Source organism: Taurulus bubalis, assembly GCF_910589615.1.
Source record: "Taurulus bubalis genome assembly, chromosome: 4".
Lineage (NCBI taxonomy): Eukaryota > Metazoa > Chordata > Actinopteri > Perciformes > Cottidae > Taurulus > Taurulus bubalis.
Window position 1 is genome coordinate 11,105,408 of NC_136592.1, and position 20,401 is coordinate 11,125,808.

Genomic DNA, 20,401 nt, shown 5'->3' on the forward strand with positions numbered 1-20,401 from the left:
ATTGTGGAAAACAACAAGCTATTTTTTTGCAAAACAGAATGAGTGCAGATGTGTGAGCATAACGTTGTATCATTAATAGTGGCTGCAGTGAGCTGCTTTCCTCTACAACTCTTTTTAAAACGAGGTAGATTTGATACAGCCGTTCTCAATTCATGCTCCATGTTGAGCGACGCAACAGCAGAAAAGACAACCTCACGGAGATCTCATAAAGATCGGCTTTTGGCGAAATGACAAGAATCGGCGAGTCGTACATGCGCATGTGACCTATTAACGGCGTACGGTAAAATCAGCATTTCCTCTTGCGCCCCACCTGTAATACGCCCCAGTTTGATAAATACTGACTTAAAGGAAACATAGTGTTCATTTATTCTAATGATGACCACAAAGTGAGCAGGCTTTGTCACTTGAGTGTGTTTTTCGGGCTTTTGGAAGAATATTTCCAGAGCCTCAGAAACGTCAGAAACGTCATTGATGGAGCGCCAGGCTGCAGCCTGTTGGATGTTTGTCTTGACCTACAAATACCTTAACTGTTGGGCTTTAAACATGAGAGCTCATAGCTTAAAATAGTGATAGCTTAAAACAGCAAATCCCATTGTGAAAAGCACGCGACATATTTTTCGCCGCTCTCTCTGTCCACTGTGTGCTCTCCTGTGTGCATCGTATCGGGGCGGAAAGAGTTGTAGACGCGACCCAGAAATTACAAGCTGTCGTGTACGATCAATAACATACGGCCGTTTAGTTTGTTTAATAGCAGAACAAGGTACAGACCTGTTCTATAGGAAACTACTAGGCCAGCCACTATATTGCAGGCTCAGACGCTCAACAATGGAAAATTATTTGCGACAGCTAAATAATATTTTTTTGGACCAATTAAGTGAAATTGGAAATTTTCTCACGGCACACCTGACGATCTGTCACGGCACACAAATTGAATAAAAAATAGGCAGAACTAATTGTATTGTTAAGTAAGCTATAATTTCAAAAAATCTACAGTACTTATCTCTCCTGTGATGATAGCCAGTATAACTATGATGGTTGTGAGCCTCACCAACTGTCAGAAAAATGGAAATAAATGTACGTTAAATTGAACTGCAAGAGACAAGGGGCACATATCTGTATACTTGTTTGGTCATGTTTGTTTATTGACACTATGAGGCGTACTGAACAAAAGTGTGTGTGTGAGATTGTAATTGTAATTATTGCTCTTTGGTCACATTGATCAGTGCTATCTGTTAGTATTTAACAAAGCTCAATGTACATTGTTCTTTTTGTGCATGAGTACTTTCTAATGGCTCACTTGAATGCTACATGAGATGCTCTTTGATTGCCCAATTATGAAAAATCATACAGCGCATACTGATTACAATTACCGGTGATAATCTCTTTACTCAAAAATATGGATGCTGAAGACTGATAATTACTGCCAATGATAGGTGTACATGATATCCTGTATATTCACTAGTATATGCTGGATTTTAACATTGAATTCAAACACAACAGAATAGAAATATCTGCACTTATATTCCCCAAGGAAATTAGTTTGTGGAAGTGGTAATCACCTCCTGAGCTGAATCAGACAGATCCAGGCGCATCTTGTTATCAATGATGAGCAGGTGATGATTCAAACAATTGGCTCACTCATTAACTGCATGGCCTTGTTTTCCTTGAAAGGGGAACTGAACCAACTTTACATATCAAAGTCTGTTTACAGGTATGTGAAAAAAAGTTGTGACTCCAGAGGGAGCTGCGCAAAATCTGATAAACGACCTCAAATGATCTTACTTGAGTCGGCGTTGGTTGGGACTACAAGTTTGAAGATTTGTGGTTGTAGAGTTAGAAAGAAGTCAGACCTCTGTCGCTGCTTCTCATCTCTGCTTGAGGCGAGCAGCTCGAGGCTACATTAGCCGCTACTAGCATCCTACATCCAAATCTCTGACCGGACTGTTGGTGGCCTGGATGAATTGTGGGTAATGTAGGCATCATGTTTTGAGAAGGAAGAGGTATTTGTTAAAACAAAGACAATATATTTAGTTCTGCTACACTGATTTAGATCCTTTTTTTCAACTGTTTTCCAATGTTATAAGAATGCAATGCTTAATTGGATGACTATTATATTATGCTTAATAAGCCATATCATCTCCTCTCTTTATTATTGTGTTTAATGATGAATACAATAATATACTTGCTACAATATCATAATTAATCATACTGTGAAACCTCTCCAGCAGTGCTGCCAATGCCTTGCAATCTAATGGCACAACATGAACCATTATCACAGTAAAGTAGTGATGTAATTAATCCTGAGTAGTAAAATATAAAGTAGTTAACAACTTAGCCACTTACAGACGTGGCTCTAAACCAAAACTCGCGGGGGAAAGCGCCTGACTGCTCAGGTAATTCTTTTGACGAAACTTTGCTGAGGGCATCTCTGTGTCTTCCAAAATCTAAATTCAGAGTTAAGAGGCACTGGAGAAGTCAATTAGCAAGGCTCAGAAAATCAAAGTGATTTCCTCCCATGGATGATATTCACAGTCGTTGAATAGCAAGGAGCAAATTGGCTGCACACACCATTTCATTACTGTGACCCCGTGGATAAGCAGCTTTGTCTCAACCTGGCTGTTGGAGTGCCTCTTCCCATGAAAGCTTCCATGCAGAGCTGTGTTAGACTAATCCATCCTGCAGAGGGTTTCCTGTGCCTGAGTGAGGACACCAAGGTTCTCAGGAGAAGAAACACAGTCTGTGTATTGTTGGTTTGTGTCCTTGTTACTGTGTTGTTTTTTCAATGAAGGTTAGCTTTTGTCTGGGCTGGAGCCGGACTGCAGCCATGGCCAGACACTACACAGTTGTTACGGCTACACAACATAGACATTGGGATATTTTATTTTCTGAGATATACTATATATGAAAACACTTTGAGGGTAAAATTAAGAGCCTTCAAGAGCATGTTTGTGTTCTAGTAAACATAATATTCAAACACATTGTTTGTGTATATACGAATGGTGATGTCACCAAAAAAAAAGTGTCAACATCAAAGCATGGGTAACGCAAAGGGCTATGCGTTTCAAGAAGGGTCAGGTGTGTTTCCAACATCGCTGCGGACACCCAGCATGGAGAACAGTGGCGGACAGTTGCGCCTGGAGCCCCGCCCTTCCTTGCAAGGAGAGAGCGAGCATCGGACCAAAGCCCTGGGCGAGGAGTGCGATAAAACTCACAGTTGGAGCATTGAGCCACCTTCACCCTGGGCCTTTTCAAGCCAACTTAACAATATCTGCTCGAAGCGCAACGCTGTGGAGAAAATCACACACTGTGGCCATCGCTGTACAGAAGAAGAAGTTATACGCTTTTCTCTATTTCAGACACAATAATGGCAAACTCAACTTTGTCTTCTTCATAATTTTTTTATTCTGAATTAAATCTTATCTCGAGAAACATATTGCTTTGTAGTGTGTGTAAATGTATCCTTGTGTCTGATGCTACTTTACTGTAGTACGGCAGAACTGGCCATACTGCACTTGTAGCTCTGGACAGAGAAACCATACGTGCATGTCTGCACACATTCAACGTGAACCTTCAGAACGTGAGTGGGGCCTCTTGGCTAGAGCCCCTCTAAGCATCACACTGGTTGATTGTAGTGGGCCAAGGGTGTACACGTCTTGCTAGCTAGATAAAGGGGTACTAATATTGTATTTACATTAACATTACAACAGTAGTGATGACTTGTGTGGATTATTTACCCAAGAAGCAAAAATGGAAATAAAAAGTTTGGGCTATGGACCAGATGACTTAATCTAGAGATATATTTTTTTCTAAATAGATAATTCAACCATGAGTGATACAAAAGCATTAATTAAAAAAAGTCTGGTTCTGCTTTCCATGTCTTTTTTTTGGAGGGCAAACCGTCTGGAGAGGAAGTGGATTTAAAGACTTGTAACATCTTTCAGAAAGGCTGGAGAGTTGTGCATAGCATGTGATTAATGCCATCAAGTTAGGCTTACTGGGAACCGCAGATGTTTTTAGATGCATATGATGTCTGAGGGAGACTTAAGGCTAAGAAACAGACTAAGAAACTCCAGGCTAAGAAACTATGATGCTCAACCCTACAATATGGGCACTTCGGACATTATTCAAAACAAATACATGTACAATGTTTACAAGGATGAGGTTGCTAAACAGATGACAAATGGTCATGAGTAGACTATTTGATGTTGAGAGAGCTTTAACATTGTCCTTTGGTGGTCCAATATGTTGGTATGGTAAGACATGTCGGTTATGAGAGTATGGTTCAATGTGATACATCTATGCTAGGTTTGGATTGCATCATTTGGATTGCCCCACCAAAATGTTCAAACCAAAAATGTCATTGAATGCGACAGTTAAGCATGTGCATATTGCAATGTCGGTGCTGAAACAACATATCATGCTGCACCAACAGTGGTCGCTCATTTACTCACTCAAGGACGTTAGGAGGACGTAGTATGAGAATATTGCCGCTTCAGCCTGCAGTCTGCTTTACATGTTTGTACATTTATGTAAATAAAGATTATTATTTTGTATTTCCAGTGTTTTCATTTTGAACAAGGGACTATGTTTTGATTGATATGACGGACTGGCATTTTGAGAAATATGTGCAACTGTGTGTTTTAGTACAGATCTTTAAGAGGAAGCAGGCGGACATCACTAAGTTTACGCATGGAATGTCCTGATTATTGACAACAATGTCAACTGGAAAAATAATTTTTGCACTGCTATACAGCTATAACCTGATTATGTGTCTCTAAATGTATGGTTTAATTCAATTTTGTTTGTATTTATCAAAAACATTAAACAAAAAAATGGCCTCTTGACAACTCTAACATACATTTAAGGCTCCTCTGTCTAAATTATTGTTTTGATTAAAAATATGTTTTTGTACAGACATGACATTTACACCTGCTGTGGCCATGGACATAATGTCTGCTCTTCAAACTGTACCTACAGATATTGAACATGACTTCAGGTCCCTGGAAAATTACTCAAGCTATTACTGTATAATTTCCTAATATTATATAGACGCAATTTACCTCATCTTGTCAATAACTACCTCGTTGTATAAAACCTACTTTTTATATAACGTTTGATCAGAGGTGTTAAAAGTATTCACATTCATTACTCAAGTAGAAGTATAGATACTAGGGTTTAAAAATACTTCTGTAAAAGTTGAAGTATCAACTCAAGCTTTTTACTAAAGTAAAAGTGTAAAAGTACTGGTTTAAAAACTACTTAAAAGTATACAAGTAAAAGTAATGTAAGGGGATTTTTTTTTTCCATTAAGAACAAACTCTTAAGCCGCGTCTCAGGGGCCTATAGTGCACTACCTCACCTCCCCCCAAAACAATAATTTTTCTAAAGGCCATGATGACTATAATGTTTTAAAATGTTATGTTGAAAAATGTGGGATGCACTAGGCTACCCGTTTCAGCTGCATATATGCCCATTTAAAATGATCACATTTTATTACAATGCAAAACATTAAAGTACTATATGTGTACTACTGAGCAATAACATAACATGGAGCAGAAGACATGATAACTAGTTGCCTATAAGTATTGTAAATGTGCAAAATAGGCGGCGACTCCGACACAAACACTTAAAGCTGTGGTTCTCAAACTGTAAATAACATAATTGTGTGACTCATCTGTGCTTTTATAAATAACAGAATAAAGAAAATTGCAATCACTTTTAAGTAAATCAGATTGCCCCATCAGACAATGTTTTGTGTAAGTTCTATCTGTGCAAAAAAATACTCATATATAGTTACTACTGAATAGCTCATTGTGGAAAACAATAAGCTTTTATTTTTTTTTACCAAACAAAACAGAATGAGTGCAGATATGTGAGCCATCACGTTGTATCAGTATTAGTGGCTGCAGTGAGCTGCTTTCCTCGACACATATGTTATAAACGGGGTTGTAGATTTGATACGGCCTCTCTCAATTCATGCTCAATATTGAGCTTAGATCTGTTTTTTATTTTGAGAAACGCAACAGCAGGAAAAGACGAGCTCACGAAGCTCACGGCGTAGCGTCAAATCTTGCATGAGCAAGCATAACTTGTTAACGGGTACCGTAACCATTTACCCGAAAGTACAGGCATTTGTCCATGTATTTATTAATGACCTAGTTTTATATCCGTGTACTTTGTACTTTTGTAATATGTGAAGCCAGCAGCTCATTGTTGGTAGAAGACACAAACACTTTGGCTCGTTTCACCTGGAGCAGGAGAGCTGCTCCGGGTTTAGAGAGCTGCTCCAGGTTCAGAGAGCTGCTCCGGGTGCGAGGAGAACTCCGGTTGCTCCTCACATGAGAGCTGCTGTTGCATCTTCACCCTGGGAGCGTTTAAAACGCAGATATAGCGGTCTACTTTTCACGCGACATATTTTTCGACGATCTCTGTCCGCTGGTGTGTGCTCAGTGCTCACCTGTGTGCGCGCGCACGTATCTGTGGGCAACGGGGCGGAGAGGTTTTTTGTGTGTGTGTTTTTGAACGATGACGAGCCGGAGTGAAAACAAACCAAAATGAAATAGTAACGAGGCTATTTTTAAAATGTAGGGAATAGAAAGTACAGATATTTGCGTGAAAATATAAGGAGTAGAAGTAAAAAGTCGTCTGAAAAATAAATACTAGAGACACCCAAAATGTCTACTTAAGTAAAGTAACAAAGTATTTGTACTTTATTACTTGACACCTCTGCGTATGATGACCAAACCACAATTTGTCTTACATTCTACATTTTAAGTTTGAACCCTTAAGCACATGCTTATTGCCAAAAGTAAACCCCTCTTTAATTTCAATTTAGTTTGTTTATTGTTCAGCATTAAGGTAATAGACATAGTCTGCAATAATTTCCCTCTACCCCTTTGCTACCATTTGATTAAAATATCAAAATGCTCCTACTGCAAAGGCACTGTGTATAAACAGAGAGGGAGCTACTGTGACATATCTCATAATCTGGTTTTTAAAATTCACATATTCATCTCAGGTGAAATGCTAAACTAGAAATTATACCAACTTTACGGTCACCACATTCACATAATTTTTAAATGATGCATGGAGATCAAAAGGAGATGAACAGTGGGGATCTATGAGGGGGGCAAACCACTACCTTTGCAAGAGGAGGGGAACATGTTATATCTTTCTCAATAGACGGCACAATCGCAGCTGTAGACCGAGGAAACTCAATATCCCGAGGACAGGATTTTTTCTAAGTGAGTTTTCACAGTGTATATGTTTCAATATCTGACACAAAGTTTAAATTGAATAAATATATTGGAAAGGAGAATCACATTGCGCCAGACCCATGGATTTTCTCCTCATTTTTTTCTACAGTGGCTTGTGGAAAGGTATGCCTCTTATAGCCTCTCCTTGAAGCTCACCAGTGGGACAGAGTTAACAGTGTCCAGGCCATACAGAGCCATCCATCCTGAAGTACAAAAGTGACACCGGGCTGCAGCCTGTGCCAGATGATGGAGGCTGCCACCAACTCCCAGCTAAAGCTCTGCTGGACAGACCCCATTCCCTCAGTCCTTAGAGAATTACAGTCTTCCTGACATTCACTTAGGATAACACAGGGACATCAAAACAGAGGTTATTTATTTATGAACACTTCCAGGAACTGCATGTCCACATGGCTTTAGATTTCATTAGAAATTGACATGCGACTGTCACACAGGCTTCATCTTCATCACTGGACTGTAGGGGTTAACTCAATGTGTGCCCTGTCCTCACCAGTGTCCTGCCCTGTGTGTAATTTGGTGCCATCTCCTGTGTAATGAGGGTCTCATACCATCAGATGGTTACCGGGTCCCGTTGTGTCCTTTGAGTCATGAACATTTGTTTTATCCTGTGAAATTTGTCCTGTATTTGAAAGTATATGGCTCAATGTCATATGGCCAATGTCACGGTTTCTTCCATTTTTTTTCCAAACTAAATGGGAATGCGCCAACAAAGACAGGAAAAGAAAGCAGAGAAATGCTTTCTAGTAAACATCAATGTAAAAAAAATGCAGGTTTCAAACTTGAACATAAAAAAATATCGCCTTTGCAAATGTTTGAAGTGGAATAACAAATGTCATAATTTATTATACCTCAAGGATACTCACAAGGATATGTTTTGGTGAATAACACTTAATTAATATAGACATAATGTTTTTGTTGACACAAAAACTCTACCGGGGACGTATAACAACAACTTGTTTCATAGGTTAGTCATAGAAATGATTAATTTCAAGAAACAATGACATGGATCACCTTGGGAGGAAGATCAAAAGGTAACTCGCGCAATAAATGTAAAATGACACCTTGCCCACAATAAGAGTATCACAAGATGCAAACCCTCTCAGTACGACATCATTCATGTAAAGCATTTTTGATACATATTGTCTTTTCTGTAACTTAAGAGGAAACCGTTACTAATCAACTGTTCAGAACTAGTTGCTATTTCATTTTAATATTCATGTCGAAAGGATCATTTCACTATTGCTATTTCTGTCCATAGATACATCCTCTATTCCATGTCTGTCTGTCCATTGAAGAGCAATCTCCTCTGTTGCTCATCCAAAGGGGTTCTTCATTTGTTTTTTCTATCCAAACTGAGGGTTTGAGGATGGAGGGTGTTGCATGCCTCTTTTAAGGTAATGTGATTTTGGCCTACACAAATAAAACTAATTAGACTTCAGTGGACATGTCACAAAAGAAAATTCCTCATTCTGTTGGTGATGCCCTAACCTTTCATCGAGGACAAACAATTTCAGCGCAAATTATCGACAAAAGCCATGAAAATCTTATTGGCAGCTTGCCATGCCATTTTTTGAACACATAGCCAGAGGACAAACATTTTCAATTTTGGACACTCCATTAGCTTTCTCTATGGGATCATTCTCACACCAAGATGTTAACTTTGCAAAATGAATATTCTTTTATGTAATAGGCAGATTGTCATGAAAGTGTACCAACATCCCCAAGAGGACTTTTGATTTGATGAGCCTTTGGCTTTCCTTTTGCAGTGAAATCCTCAGAACAAACTATATTTCTTGGCTTCATCACTTTATTAACAAATATGGCAACCACGATGACAAACAGCTTCTGGTTTATCTTATAAATACATTTTAGGAGTATTATTACATACCAAGATACTCACCACATTATTGGCCAATAGGTGCAGAGGCCCCCATAGCGCATGATGTATTTAGCAAGTTTAACTCTGCCAAATTAGTGTTGAGCGGGTCATAGCAGCCAAACTTTCAACGAGAGTAATGTCTAATTGGGGCCAAATCTCATCAGAATCTTGCACTGTGTATCAAGTGTAACCTCTTTATTCAATTTATTCATAGTATAAATTAATAATGTTGGCTATTATATTATGCACAAAGGATAATGGGAATTACAAATCAGTCCACAAACTCAAGTGCTCAGTCTGTAGAAGTGGAGTTTGTGCATTGCGTGATTAAATGTGTTTTGCAGATGCAAAACAGACATACATTGTGACGCCACGTATATTAAGGTTGTATCAACATTTAGAGTAAAGAAATTATTTGCTTCCTTAAAAGTATTATAATGCGTATAATGACAAAATGTGTAATTATAATTCTACAGTAGTTTAAAACTTCAGAGCTGAACTGGGGCGAGTATAGCATAATGAGGACCTTTGAGATCCTGTTTTGATCTAACCACTTGATGTCAGCAATGAATTGTGGGCATTTTCTAATTTTACTTGATAAGCACTTCAATGAATGTCAAACATGAATAATAAATGTAAAGAATCTGTGTTTGTGATGTCTGGGGACGCTAGTAGATTACCAGAGGTTTTATATAGAGAGACATATATGTAAGAGTAGAACTGGTTCTGGTTGTCCTTTTTTCAGTTCAACATTTTTGAAGTCAGAACATTTTGTACGTTGTGTTTATTCACTGTCACCCCGATGGAACTTTGGGCTTGAACTTGATGAACACCAGGAAGAAAAATGGCTTTGATGATAACATCCAGCATTAAATAAATCTAGACTTTGAAAGTCACACTCCTTGAACAAAAACCAACAGCACTGAGGGGACAACACCACAGTGTCTCTCTTTGAGGCAGAGTTTAGGAGTCACAAACAAAGAGATGCTATGAGCAAAGGACAATCCATCACTGGGTGTCATACCAAACTTCCACACCTGTAGCACAGTGGTGAATGGGGAAACATACTGTATTTCCCTTGGCAGTCTGACATGAAAGCAATCAATCTTCTGAAGCTATTGATACATTATTATTAGTTTGAAGGCTATGCATGTTGTAATATGTATTATTTGGATTGTCTAAAAAACACTACTTCACCTAAAAGACACTGCTCTTCACCTACTGCACATTTAGATCTAAAGCATTTTGAATACAATGGTTGTATTCTATAAATGGACCCACAATAAGGTATAGTCAGCTCTTACTGAAATCCAATTTAAGGTATTTCTAGACTTTTTAATTAGAAGATTTACTCCATTATTTGAATATAATGCAGACCAAAATAGATTTAATAGAGGGTCTTTAGTTTAATTTTAGTGCTTCATTAATCCTTATTTGAAGGGCTCTTGGCTTAAAGTAAACATGGTGATATTACCGCACCAACCAGCAGTGCTCACAAAGCTGAAGCTGTGAGGTTTGGTTGATTGGATATGAAAGATCAAAAGCACTTCATGAGCCACCAACTGCATAAAATCAAGAGGTGTTTTTTTGTTTTTTGTTTTGTAAGGAGAAAAGGTGTTTAATTAAAGAAAACTAATTGTGCATTGGTCTATGAAACACAACTGTTGAGATAATAAGCTACAACATGTTGGTTCACAGACTCCTATCTTTCACGGTTGTTTGTTAATTAAGTCAATTTTAATGTGCTATGTTGACTGACTCATCACTCCGATTTCATGAGAAACATTTTACTTCTTTGTTTATAAGACGCTACAATATTATGCACAGAACCAATACGACGACTGTGAAGAATCATATATCTTATGTCCCATTTACTGTTCTTTCAAGCATATTTTTTTCTTGGTGCTGTGGTGTATTATTAAAATGACTCACTTAGTATTCTGTGGTACACAAACAGCTTTAATGCACTGAACAATTAATGTAAAAAGTCAAGATATATTTAAATGTTGAGCTCAGGAAATGTTTTGTCTGCTAGTTTCTATCTGATGACTGACATCTGAATTATTATATTTCCCATTGAAACCCGAAAGGACAACATTTCTCATCTGTGAGGAGCTTTTTGTGAGGCACCTTGAACTAAAATGTTTCAGATAAAGAACAAATCTGTGAAATGCAATAACTGGAGTAGAGTTCTCTGCCCTGTGTGTTTGACGGCTTACACAGTCCACAAGGAGCTTGTGAGTTTGTAGGGACTGCAGCTTAGAGAGAATAGGCTGTTGTGTTTAGAGTCAGTCTTGGTTTAAGTCGGGTGTGAATAAGGGATCGTTGAAGTGAATGAAGGGCACTGCGGCTCTCAACGTTGAGCGGAGAAGCTCTACTGGGGCAGGATCAAAGAGCTCAGTCATCCAAGGCTGCTGCTCAACCCAGCCTTTAGTCAACCAACCACACACACTAATCTCTTGCCGGGGTCTCCACAGAAAAGCATCAACCAAACTGAACCTAATGAGCATCTACCAAGAACAAACAGAAAGCATAATACTGGAGATACAATAGAGTCAAACTCCACTCCAATCCAGTCTATTAACCTATGAAACACCCACGCACCTACTGCGAGTTGTCAAAGACTCTCAATATACTGAATTGCAGGTATGTATTAAATGCTGAGCAAGAAGCTTCAATTGATGTAAAGCACAGCCATAAAACAAAGAATATTTTAGTATTTCCCCCTATGTCAGTTGAGATATTGTCATGAGGGGGAGCACTTTTGTTCCCCTATACCTCAAAGTTATTTGAGTGGACATTTAAACTAAAAGTCTCAAGTTAAGTTAATATTTAAAATCATTCACACAATCTACAATCACTTTTTTCTGATCAAACCAATGCACTGCGCTTCAATGAAATACAATTTCCAGTGGCGGCTGCTGAAACTGCAGACGACAGGAGGAAAACCAACCGACGGCGACATGTTACTTAACACTGATCAGCTACTGAAAGTAGTTTGCAAACTAGCCCGAGGACTAATTCCTTTTTACTAAGATAGTGACATTTTAAATATGTAATACTAGACCACAATTCAAAGAGATGTTAAAATGTTTGAATCCAATCAAATTCAATCTCAAAGGTCTCAATCTCAAATCCCTTGACTGAGCATGGGGCACCTTTTATCATGGTTCATCCACTGCAATTAATCTGTAACAGATGTGATGCATCTCTCGCTCCCTCTGCCTCGTTCACAAATCCAAGGCTCTCTGTCTGTCATTATCGCTGTATCCATCTCTCCAATGTTCTCTCTCACTCACAAACCTATTGTAAATATTTATCTAATTCCTTTTCATTAATTCAGGTTACCTCAGGGCACCCACTGAGCTCTGAAAAGAGCACTAATGCTTTCAGAGACTAATAAAACAAACCTGTTGGTAGTGGTAACCATAGTGAGCCAAAGAAATGCAGACCTTCAACAATGCCGAGTTGGATTGTCAGTTTCTTTCCCCATACTGTCCATCAATTGGACTGGAATATAACCGGACTCCAAATATCACTGGGAGAATATAAGGCACACTTTCTTGGCCAGATGATTGGACATTCAGAGTACCCAAACCTTAATTCTAGTGTGCAACAGTCATTTATGGCTTCAGGATTGCTCAATAATGCATCAAAACCCACAGGCCTCCGGGGGAAGCAGTCAGTAATCAAAAAGTAAGTTAAGGCTTTCATAATAGGGCCCTATAAATAACTGGGGACAGAAATGAGGGCATGTAAAATTGATGAGGGATGATTCAACCCCCACGAGGTGGAGGGAGCTTAACGCAAGGAGAAGGAATGTGATGTTGAGTGGCCGGGTGATATGGGCATGTGAAGAAGATGGAATTGCACAAGTGATTTGTGTCGCCAGTGTCAATGTATAACTGCACAGATATATGGGCATTATCCTAGAAGCATCATCTTCGAAATGGTGCCATTAATGTAGACGTACACAGGCTTTTACTGCACATTTCAAACAATCTGGCAACACTTGCAATTGCAAAACCCATGGCTGCCAATTAGTTTCTGACGAAGAAGAGCAGAACCCCTTTTCTAGTTACTACATCTGTTCCACAGAAAATCCTTGAAAGAAATTGTCCTTGAGTGTTCTGTACAATTTTATTATTTCATGGAATCTATATCAAGATCTAAATTTCGGGACAGTACAATTTTCTGAGCACATACAACAGAACTCTCACACATTCTCTCAGAAATGTAAAAGATGGTGTACTTGCACTTCTGCATCTTATGCAGGAGTTCACCTGTGCGCCTCACAATAATGTCACTCTTTTGTGAAAAAGTAATGAGACCTCTCAAAGCTAGTGCAAGCTAGTTAAATAGACCCAATCTTGTAATCTTTTCCCGCAAAATAAGGATTCCATTAGGACTGCTTCAAGAAAAAAGATAGGGGTTGTCTTATTGTCAAAATTTGATGGAAAACAGAAATAAATAAAAGAAAAACAACTAAAAAGGTCAACAATAATAGGTTACACAACAGTACAGAATTACTCTTACTACCGAGGGTTTAGAAAAGTAACCTTTAGGGATGTCCTAATCAAATTGTATGTATGCATTGTACAAGATGAGTCCTTTAATAGTGAGTATGTGCGGATACCGAGTTCGAGCCATTATTTCAATACATTAAATGCAGACTGAATAGCTATATGACACATTTAACAATTGTAGCCTACTTAATCCAACACACCTTATATTTTTCATGAGCTTCTTGATCCAAATGCTGAAGAGACTGGTTCTAAAATATTAAGCTTCAAAGCTTAAATTAATGATATGATGTGAATGTGACTGAAATTGTCGTGACACAATCAGCTGGAGAGAAGACGGATCCGTCTGTTGGAGTTGTGTGAACTACAGAAACACTCACGGTTGTGTTACAGAGCGGAGCTTCTTCCCACACAAACCATCTTAGGTCCAGTGACGCCAACGGCTGCACAGAGCACTTTAAACCAACAACAGGCAGGTTTAATTTGCCATCATGTTACTCACTGAATTAATTAGTGACAGCTGATGTGAACCGCCAATGGTTGTCATTTTAACAACTGTCAAAGGGACGGTCTGCAGTGGCTAAAAATGACGTTTGGAATATATGTACACTGCTCTATGCTAATGAGAATAGAGAGATTTGTTCGCATTTTGCCAACCTCCGTGTCTCTAATCTTTTACATTCACACGCTCTAATTTCACCTTGCATATGCAGGAAATGCTTGTACAGTTGGCTGACATACAGTGAAGGAGAGCAGTGTTGTAACACTAGCAGGCGGATGTGGAAAAAAAACACAGCAGAGAAAGAAAGGATCAGCATTTGATCTGCTTTATTTCAGCAGATATCGGGAGATCCTGAGCATTGGCTTGGGGCATCTCTAGTAACCTGGCATGAATCACAAGGAGAGCAATGATACTTATCTTTGACATTTCAATATAAGTTGTTTTAAATAACTTTCTAAGTCAATGCTTCTTACATACGTACAGAGTGTTCTGTGTAAATTGATACATCTTCACATTCATCATGAAAGCGAATGGAAATAACACTGCTGTTTATTATTCAAATGCAGGTTTTTAAACATATACTGGGATAGGATATAATGTATTATCAAGATTTTCCTTTCAAGCAATGAAACAAAAGCAATTGAATCCAACTCTACCAAGGACATGCCGGTATTGTCCTCAGTTGATTGCCAACCTGACAGATGGATCATTTAAAAACGCAGTGACAAACTTGAAAGAAACTGTTCTTCATTGTTTCTGTCCAGGTGAAATGGCCGTCTCTCTTATTCCAGCTATATCCTTTCTGGTGTCGGTACTCAGTTTTTTGGTTGTGTCACACTTGATATCACATAAAGAGAAAATAAACGAGTGGATTTTGACGGCCCTGAATAACCCTCTCCCATCTGCACATAGATATGACTTCACATTACCTTGCAGAATTACAGATGTCTGAGTTACAGAAAAGACTCATTGATTGTTCTGTTACAGGGTCAACGGCTGCAATTCACTGATCTTCTTTAAACATACATGTTATGTTCACTGTCAAGGAAAACGTCTTTTCAAAACTAAACACTTTGATGCTGTTCATGCTATTTTTTTTATAGCAGCTGGTATGGTAAGATCTTTTTTTCTTCGCCATGCTGAATATTTATTTTTCATTGTAAACATGGGCTCTTTAGTGGTTATTTGCATAAGAAAACATAATTTGAATTATTGAGGAAACAAAGGATTGCTAAAGGATTGCTAAAGGAAAGTTAAATTAGTAGTTTATAGTATGCACTACCTTGCTAGCTGCTAGTGATAGGACGTTAAGCAGGTCATCATTCCCTCTTCAATATAGATTTCATATTGCTATAAAAACATCTCATTCAAACCATTTCTCCAAGTTTCTCGCCAAAAACTACATTCTACAAGATTGCATTAGAACACATCATGATAACGTTATAATTTACCTTTACCAAATATAAGGCATGCAAATCCATCATAGTTTAAAAAAAGGTGAGAAAGTTGAAAATATATTTTAGGATGAGAATAACACAAATACATGTACTTATAATCATTATCAATATTAAAAGACAACTATGATCTACATTAGCAAAAGAAAAAGTAAAAATGATTTTCACTTTCATATCAATAATGTGTGACATATACTGCTAAATGTTTCCAGGCAAAACTTGCATTTTTATCCAAGCACAGAGGAGCTAAATATATATTTTACAATACATGGGTTGAACTGTAATTGATCTGCGGTTCCCATGCGAGCCTGTGTACGGGTCACAGATCAACTACTGCTAACTGTTACACCACCAAAACGATTTAGATTTACATAAAAAATAGAATTAAAAATTAAGCGACTGATTCGTGATGAGGACTGGCATGAAGACACTCTGACACCTTGATCTAATCATCTGCACCATGATTTCACCTCTACAGACAACTTTTCATTCAAGCATACAGAACGTCAGCAACATGTATTCACCACAAAGCCACATTAGTGCCGTCTTGTTCTGTCAGTTTGTAGATACATTCACAAGTAGCACAAAGCACCATCACATTGTGCAATGTTACATCAGTCAGTCAGAAACAGCATATAGTTTAAGGCTGTGAGTGTTGAACAACAGAAGTGATAACTAGTAAGACTCATGAGGTAGCTGGTGGTAAGACAACTTACAAAAAAGTTGACTGTACTGACGAAAAAGGGGACCATAATGTATGAAAAGAAGACTCATAAAGTATCATAAATAACAGCGAGCCATGTTTAGTTGTGCCATCAGTAGTCTCCATTAACAAGTTTGACAGTGCTTGTGTAGGATACAAATTAATACAAATGCATGTCAGCAGATATAGCTTACCGTCAAACTTTTTATGCCTCGAGACAAATGTCGTCCTCATAGTGCGGCTGCTCTCCTCGACCAAGTTCTCGAACTCCACTTTGCTCTCCTGGTTGAGTTTGTCCTCCATCTCGGCTGTGCAGCAGGTGTATCCCTGGGGACAGACACGCAGGTGCTCACCTAAGGGAGACAGAGACAGAGATGCTTTTTTTACACCCATCACTGCCGCAGGATTCGGTTTTTCAAAAGGCTGAGCGGAGTCTTTGATCAAAACTCTCCTGTGATTTTGGGACTCTCATCACCGAAGCTATCAAAGAGGGACAGACCGTAACAAATGGAGAGGGATAATATTTGTCGGTACCCTGGCATCACGTGAAACAGAGAGAAGAGTTGATATAGCAGTGCATGCACCTCATGCAGGATTTGTATTATACCACAGTTCAAAGCACTGCAGTAATGGCAACTGAGCTCATGCACATCCGTGTTTCATACATCAAATGAATGGCAGTGCATTCAAAAACTATATTTATGTTTCTAGAAAGTGTAAAGGCTATACCAAAATAGACATGAGACAAACATGCATTAGAAACTGCATTCATTGCTTGTTTTTTTTGGTAACTTGGAACCAACACAATACACTGTAAAAACTATGTTGACTGCTTTCACACTAAACTCATCGAACTTATTTGATTTAGAAAAACTAAATTGATGACTGCAGCTTTAAGCAGGAATATTTGAATTTCAGAATCACAGTGTGTGCTTCAGTGCTCCCTCATATAATACTAGAAAAGTGTAGTCAGTAGGCTGCAGATCATCGCCAGGTGCATCTGCAACGACCACTGCTGTATTGTGTGATTGAATGAGTACAACTCACAATTCACTCCCCTTCCAGATACCAATAAGGCATCACAAAACACACTTAATTCAAACTCAAAAACAAGTGGCGGAGAAGTACAACAGTGTGTGTACCGGTAGTTAGCTGTTAGCGTTTAGCCAAAAACAGCATACAAAAGTTTAAAATTCAACTATTTTCACCCATTGTGTCTCTGCTACAGACTGGGTGTCTGAGATGCACTCAACGGCGCTAACGCTAACGGCTCTCACTGGCTATGGGGCGGGTTAGGAGTAGTGAGTGAGGAGTTAGCAGGCAGTCAATAGCAGTTAATGGCAGTATAAAAGGGGCAAGAGTTTGAGTCACCCCAACCATGAGAAGTCCTTGAGCATGTAGCCATAACTGGCCACCAAAAATATTGTACAGTTTGTTACAGCAGAATGGGAGATTCCACACTAATCTTGGACACGGACAAACTCACACTCACACACGCCAGCTAGTGCATGATTATTCTGGTGAAGAGAATAACTACAACCTCCGAGAAAACATGTAGTTCACACAGAAATGTATAAATAAAAAATGTATGATGTGATTTATTTCGAATGTCAATGTCATTTTCTGCGTTTGTGAGATCTCCTGACACTACAGCCCCAAAACACTGAAACATCCTCTTTTTGGTAAAAAAAATGTCCTGGTTACTCAGAACATACCTCACAGAGCTTACTTCAATAGAAAAGTAGTTTCCAGTGAAAAGTGCCTACTAAAAGCTCTATGTATTATCTCAACTAACTAGGACACAGTTTCTGGAAAGGCAGCTGTAGATTTATTTTTTTTTTTTTTTAAACGCTTTGCACATTGAAAAAAAAATCCTATATTTTACCTCGGTAGAGGCAGAACCTCACCATATAATATCCAATAGTATCTGCATGGCCAGGTACTAATAGAGGTGAGTGGTGAAATTATTCAATTATTCAGATTTTTACTTTATGAATAAATGTGTTTTAGCTTTTTAAAGTGATATTTTACAGAGCCCTTAACGCTTAACTTTGTACATATTGTGCTGTTTTGATCAATTCAATTCAAAATAGTGTGAATTGTTTCAGGAGAACACGTGTTTGGAGAGAGGACATCCTAGGTGAGTTAAGGGTTTCAAAATCCCTATGAATGTCCTTGAGAAGTCTCGACAAGTTGAGACACACAAGGACAGTTAAAACGATTGCACTTATAGAAGAATGGATCATCTATCAGTCCCCAAATAGTGTGTACACTATATCAGTGTGTACACTTGAGCAAATACATGTATAAAATGTATAGAATACGTCCCCTTCTCCCTCAGAAGGCGGCACAGGTTCTAGTCCAGGCTCTGATCATCTCTGAATAAAGAAAGAAGCACTTTAGAAGCACTTAAATGGCACATACTTATAGCACTTTGTAGTTTTGCTTTCTTGAAGAAATTGTACGTTCTTGATTCCTGTTGTTCTGAATTTCAGAGTACTCATGGTTGAATGCACCTATTGTAAGTCGCTTTGTATAAAAGAGTCAGCTAAATTAAATGTCATAAAAAAATATGAAATTAGAGAAAAGAAGACCCTTAAATTTAGTAAAGTACTCCACTAATCAACAGGACAGGTTTAGGAGTAGAGTGTAAAACTCATATCAAGACTTCAAGAGAGTATCCGATTTGTGCAATGCTGAGCAACCTTACAGACAAAACCAACCCAGCTACACCAAGCTTGACTACATCTGCAAGGATGTATGTGATACAATGCCTAAATCCAGAGGTACCACGTATATACAACAAGTACTCAAATATTAAAATCACTGCCAAAGCTGCTTCTACTAAATGCTGCCACAAAATAAACAAAGCTTTCACTTTGCTCCATTCTAAATTTTTTAAAGCAGTGGGAGATAAATGGCAGACGTCGATAAAAAATATCTTGGCCGCCCTCTTCACATCAATCAGACTATTTCACAAAACATACATCTGCAGACACGAGTCATTTTTTACTACACAAACTGGTCTAACTTTGTGAACCAAACTAAATAAGAAAAATGCGTTTATAAAATGTCAGATTGTAAATACAGCCATGCATCATACATCCTCACACACTGAATGCTTTTATTACACAAACAATATTATACCATTATTACAACAACAAATTGACTTTTAAAGCTTAGAAAACTACCTGGTATACAACTAAATTAAACAGAAATTGCACCACCAATTGACCATCAACAACTTCCAGTTATGAGAAAATTTAAGTGAGTGAGCTTCCAATATGAATCACAGTTAGATATTCACAAACCAATATATAACATGGTTTTATTAAAAAATATGTAACATTACAGGATCTAGTTTGTTGTAATTTCTGTCAAAAAACACTTTACGGTATAGGGCAGTTGTACAGCTTGTCAGTCAGAAGAGGAGACCCATGAACAAAAAAAAACAAAAAAGATTGAGATTGCGGTTACTGTGTAAACATATGAAAGTGCACTGATAATATACATATTAACATATACATATGTTTTCGTCTTTCTGGGCAGCAACATTTGCGGAGCCGGCAGAGATGTTGCTCAGAAAAAAGGCAGCCGTTGTTCAAATTCTTTAGAAAATAATTACCCAGTCTTCGACTCGTTACTGATACATACAAATATAGCAATTTTAGAGGTGCCCCATCTTCTGATGCTTGCTGTATAATCTTCCCTTTGCTGCTCTACATCTTAGAGCAGCAGACATCATTATTAGAGGTTTAGAAAAAGAAGAAAAAAAAGTCCTGAAAGATTTGAGTTTTGAGAGATTTTTTTCCCCTCCAGTTTCTACCTATTAATGCTTAAGGAAGAGAACGAGAAAAATGTGTCGCTGCACTGGTGGTGGATTGGTGCCGAAGAGACTCAGACTGTGGGATGTTTTTTTTAGGAATTCTACTACAATGCAAGCCCTGCCAGTCCCACTAGTGTTCTGCATGCATCCACAGTAAGCTATAGATGAAGGAGCTCTGCATGGGTAATGAAACAAGGAGGACGCAGTATGTACGTGTTGGTACTCTCAAATGTGCTTAAT

General features: G+C 38.3%; 1 protein-coding gene across 1 annotated transcript in view; it reads right to left on the reverse strand.

The window, feature by feature from the left end:
* The window catches only part of gpc6a (glypican 6a), a gene marked incomplete at both ends in the record, with an annotated part of 131,616 nt that overhangs the window by 88,926 nt on the left and 22,289 nt on the right, over positions 1-20,401 (reverse strand). The window contains one exon of the mRNA XM_079216548.1: positions 16,530-16,688. Coding sequence (XP_079072674.1) covers positions 16,530-16,688 — 159 coding nt within the window. The remainder of the gene's footprint in view (positions 1-16,529; positions 16,689-20,401) is intronic.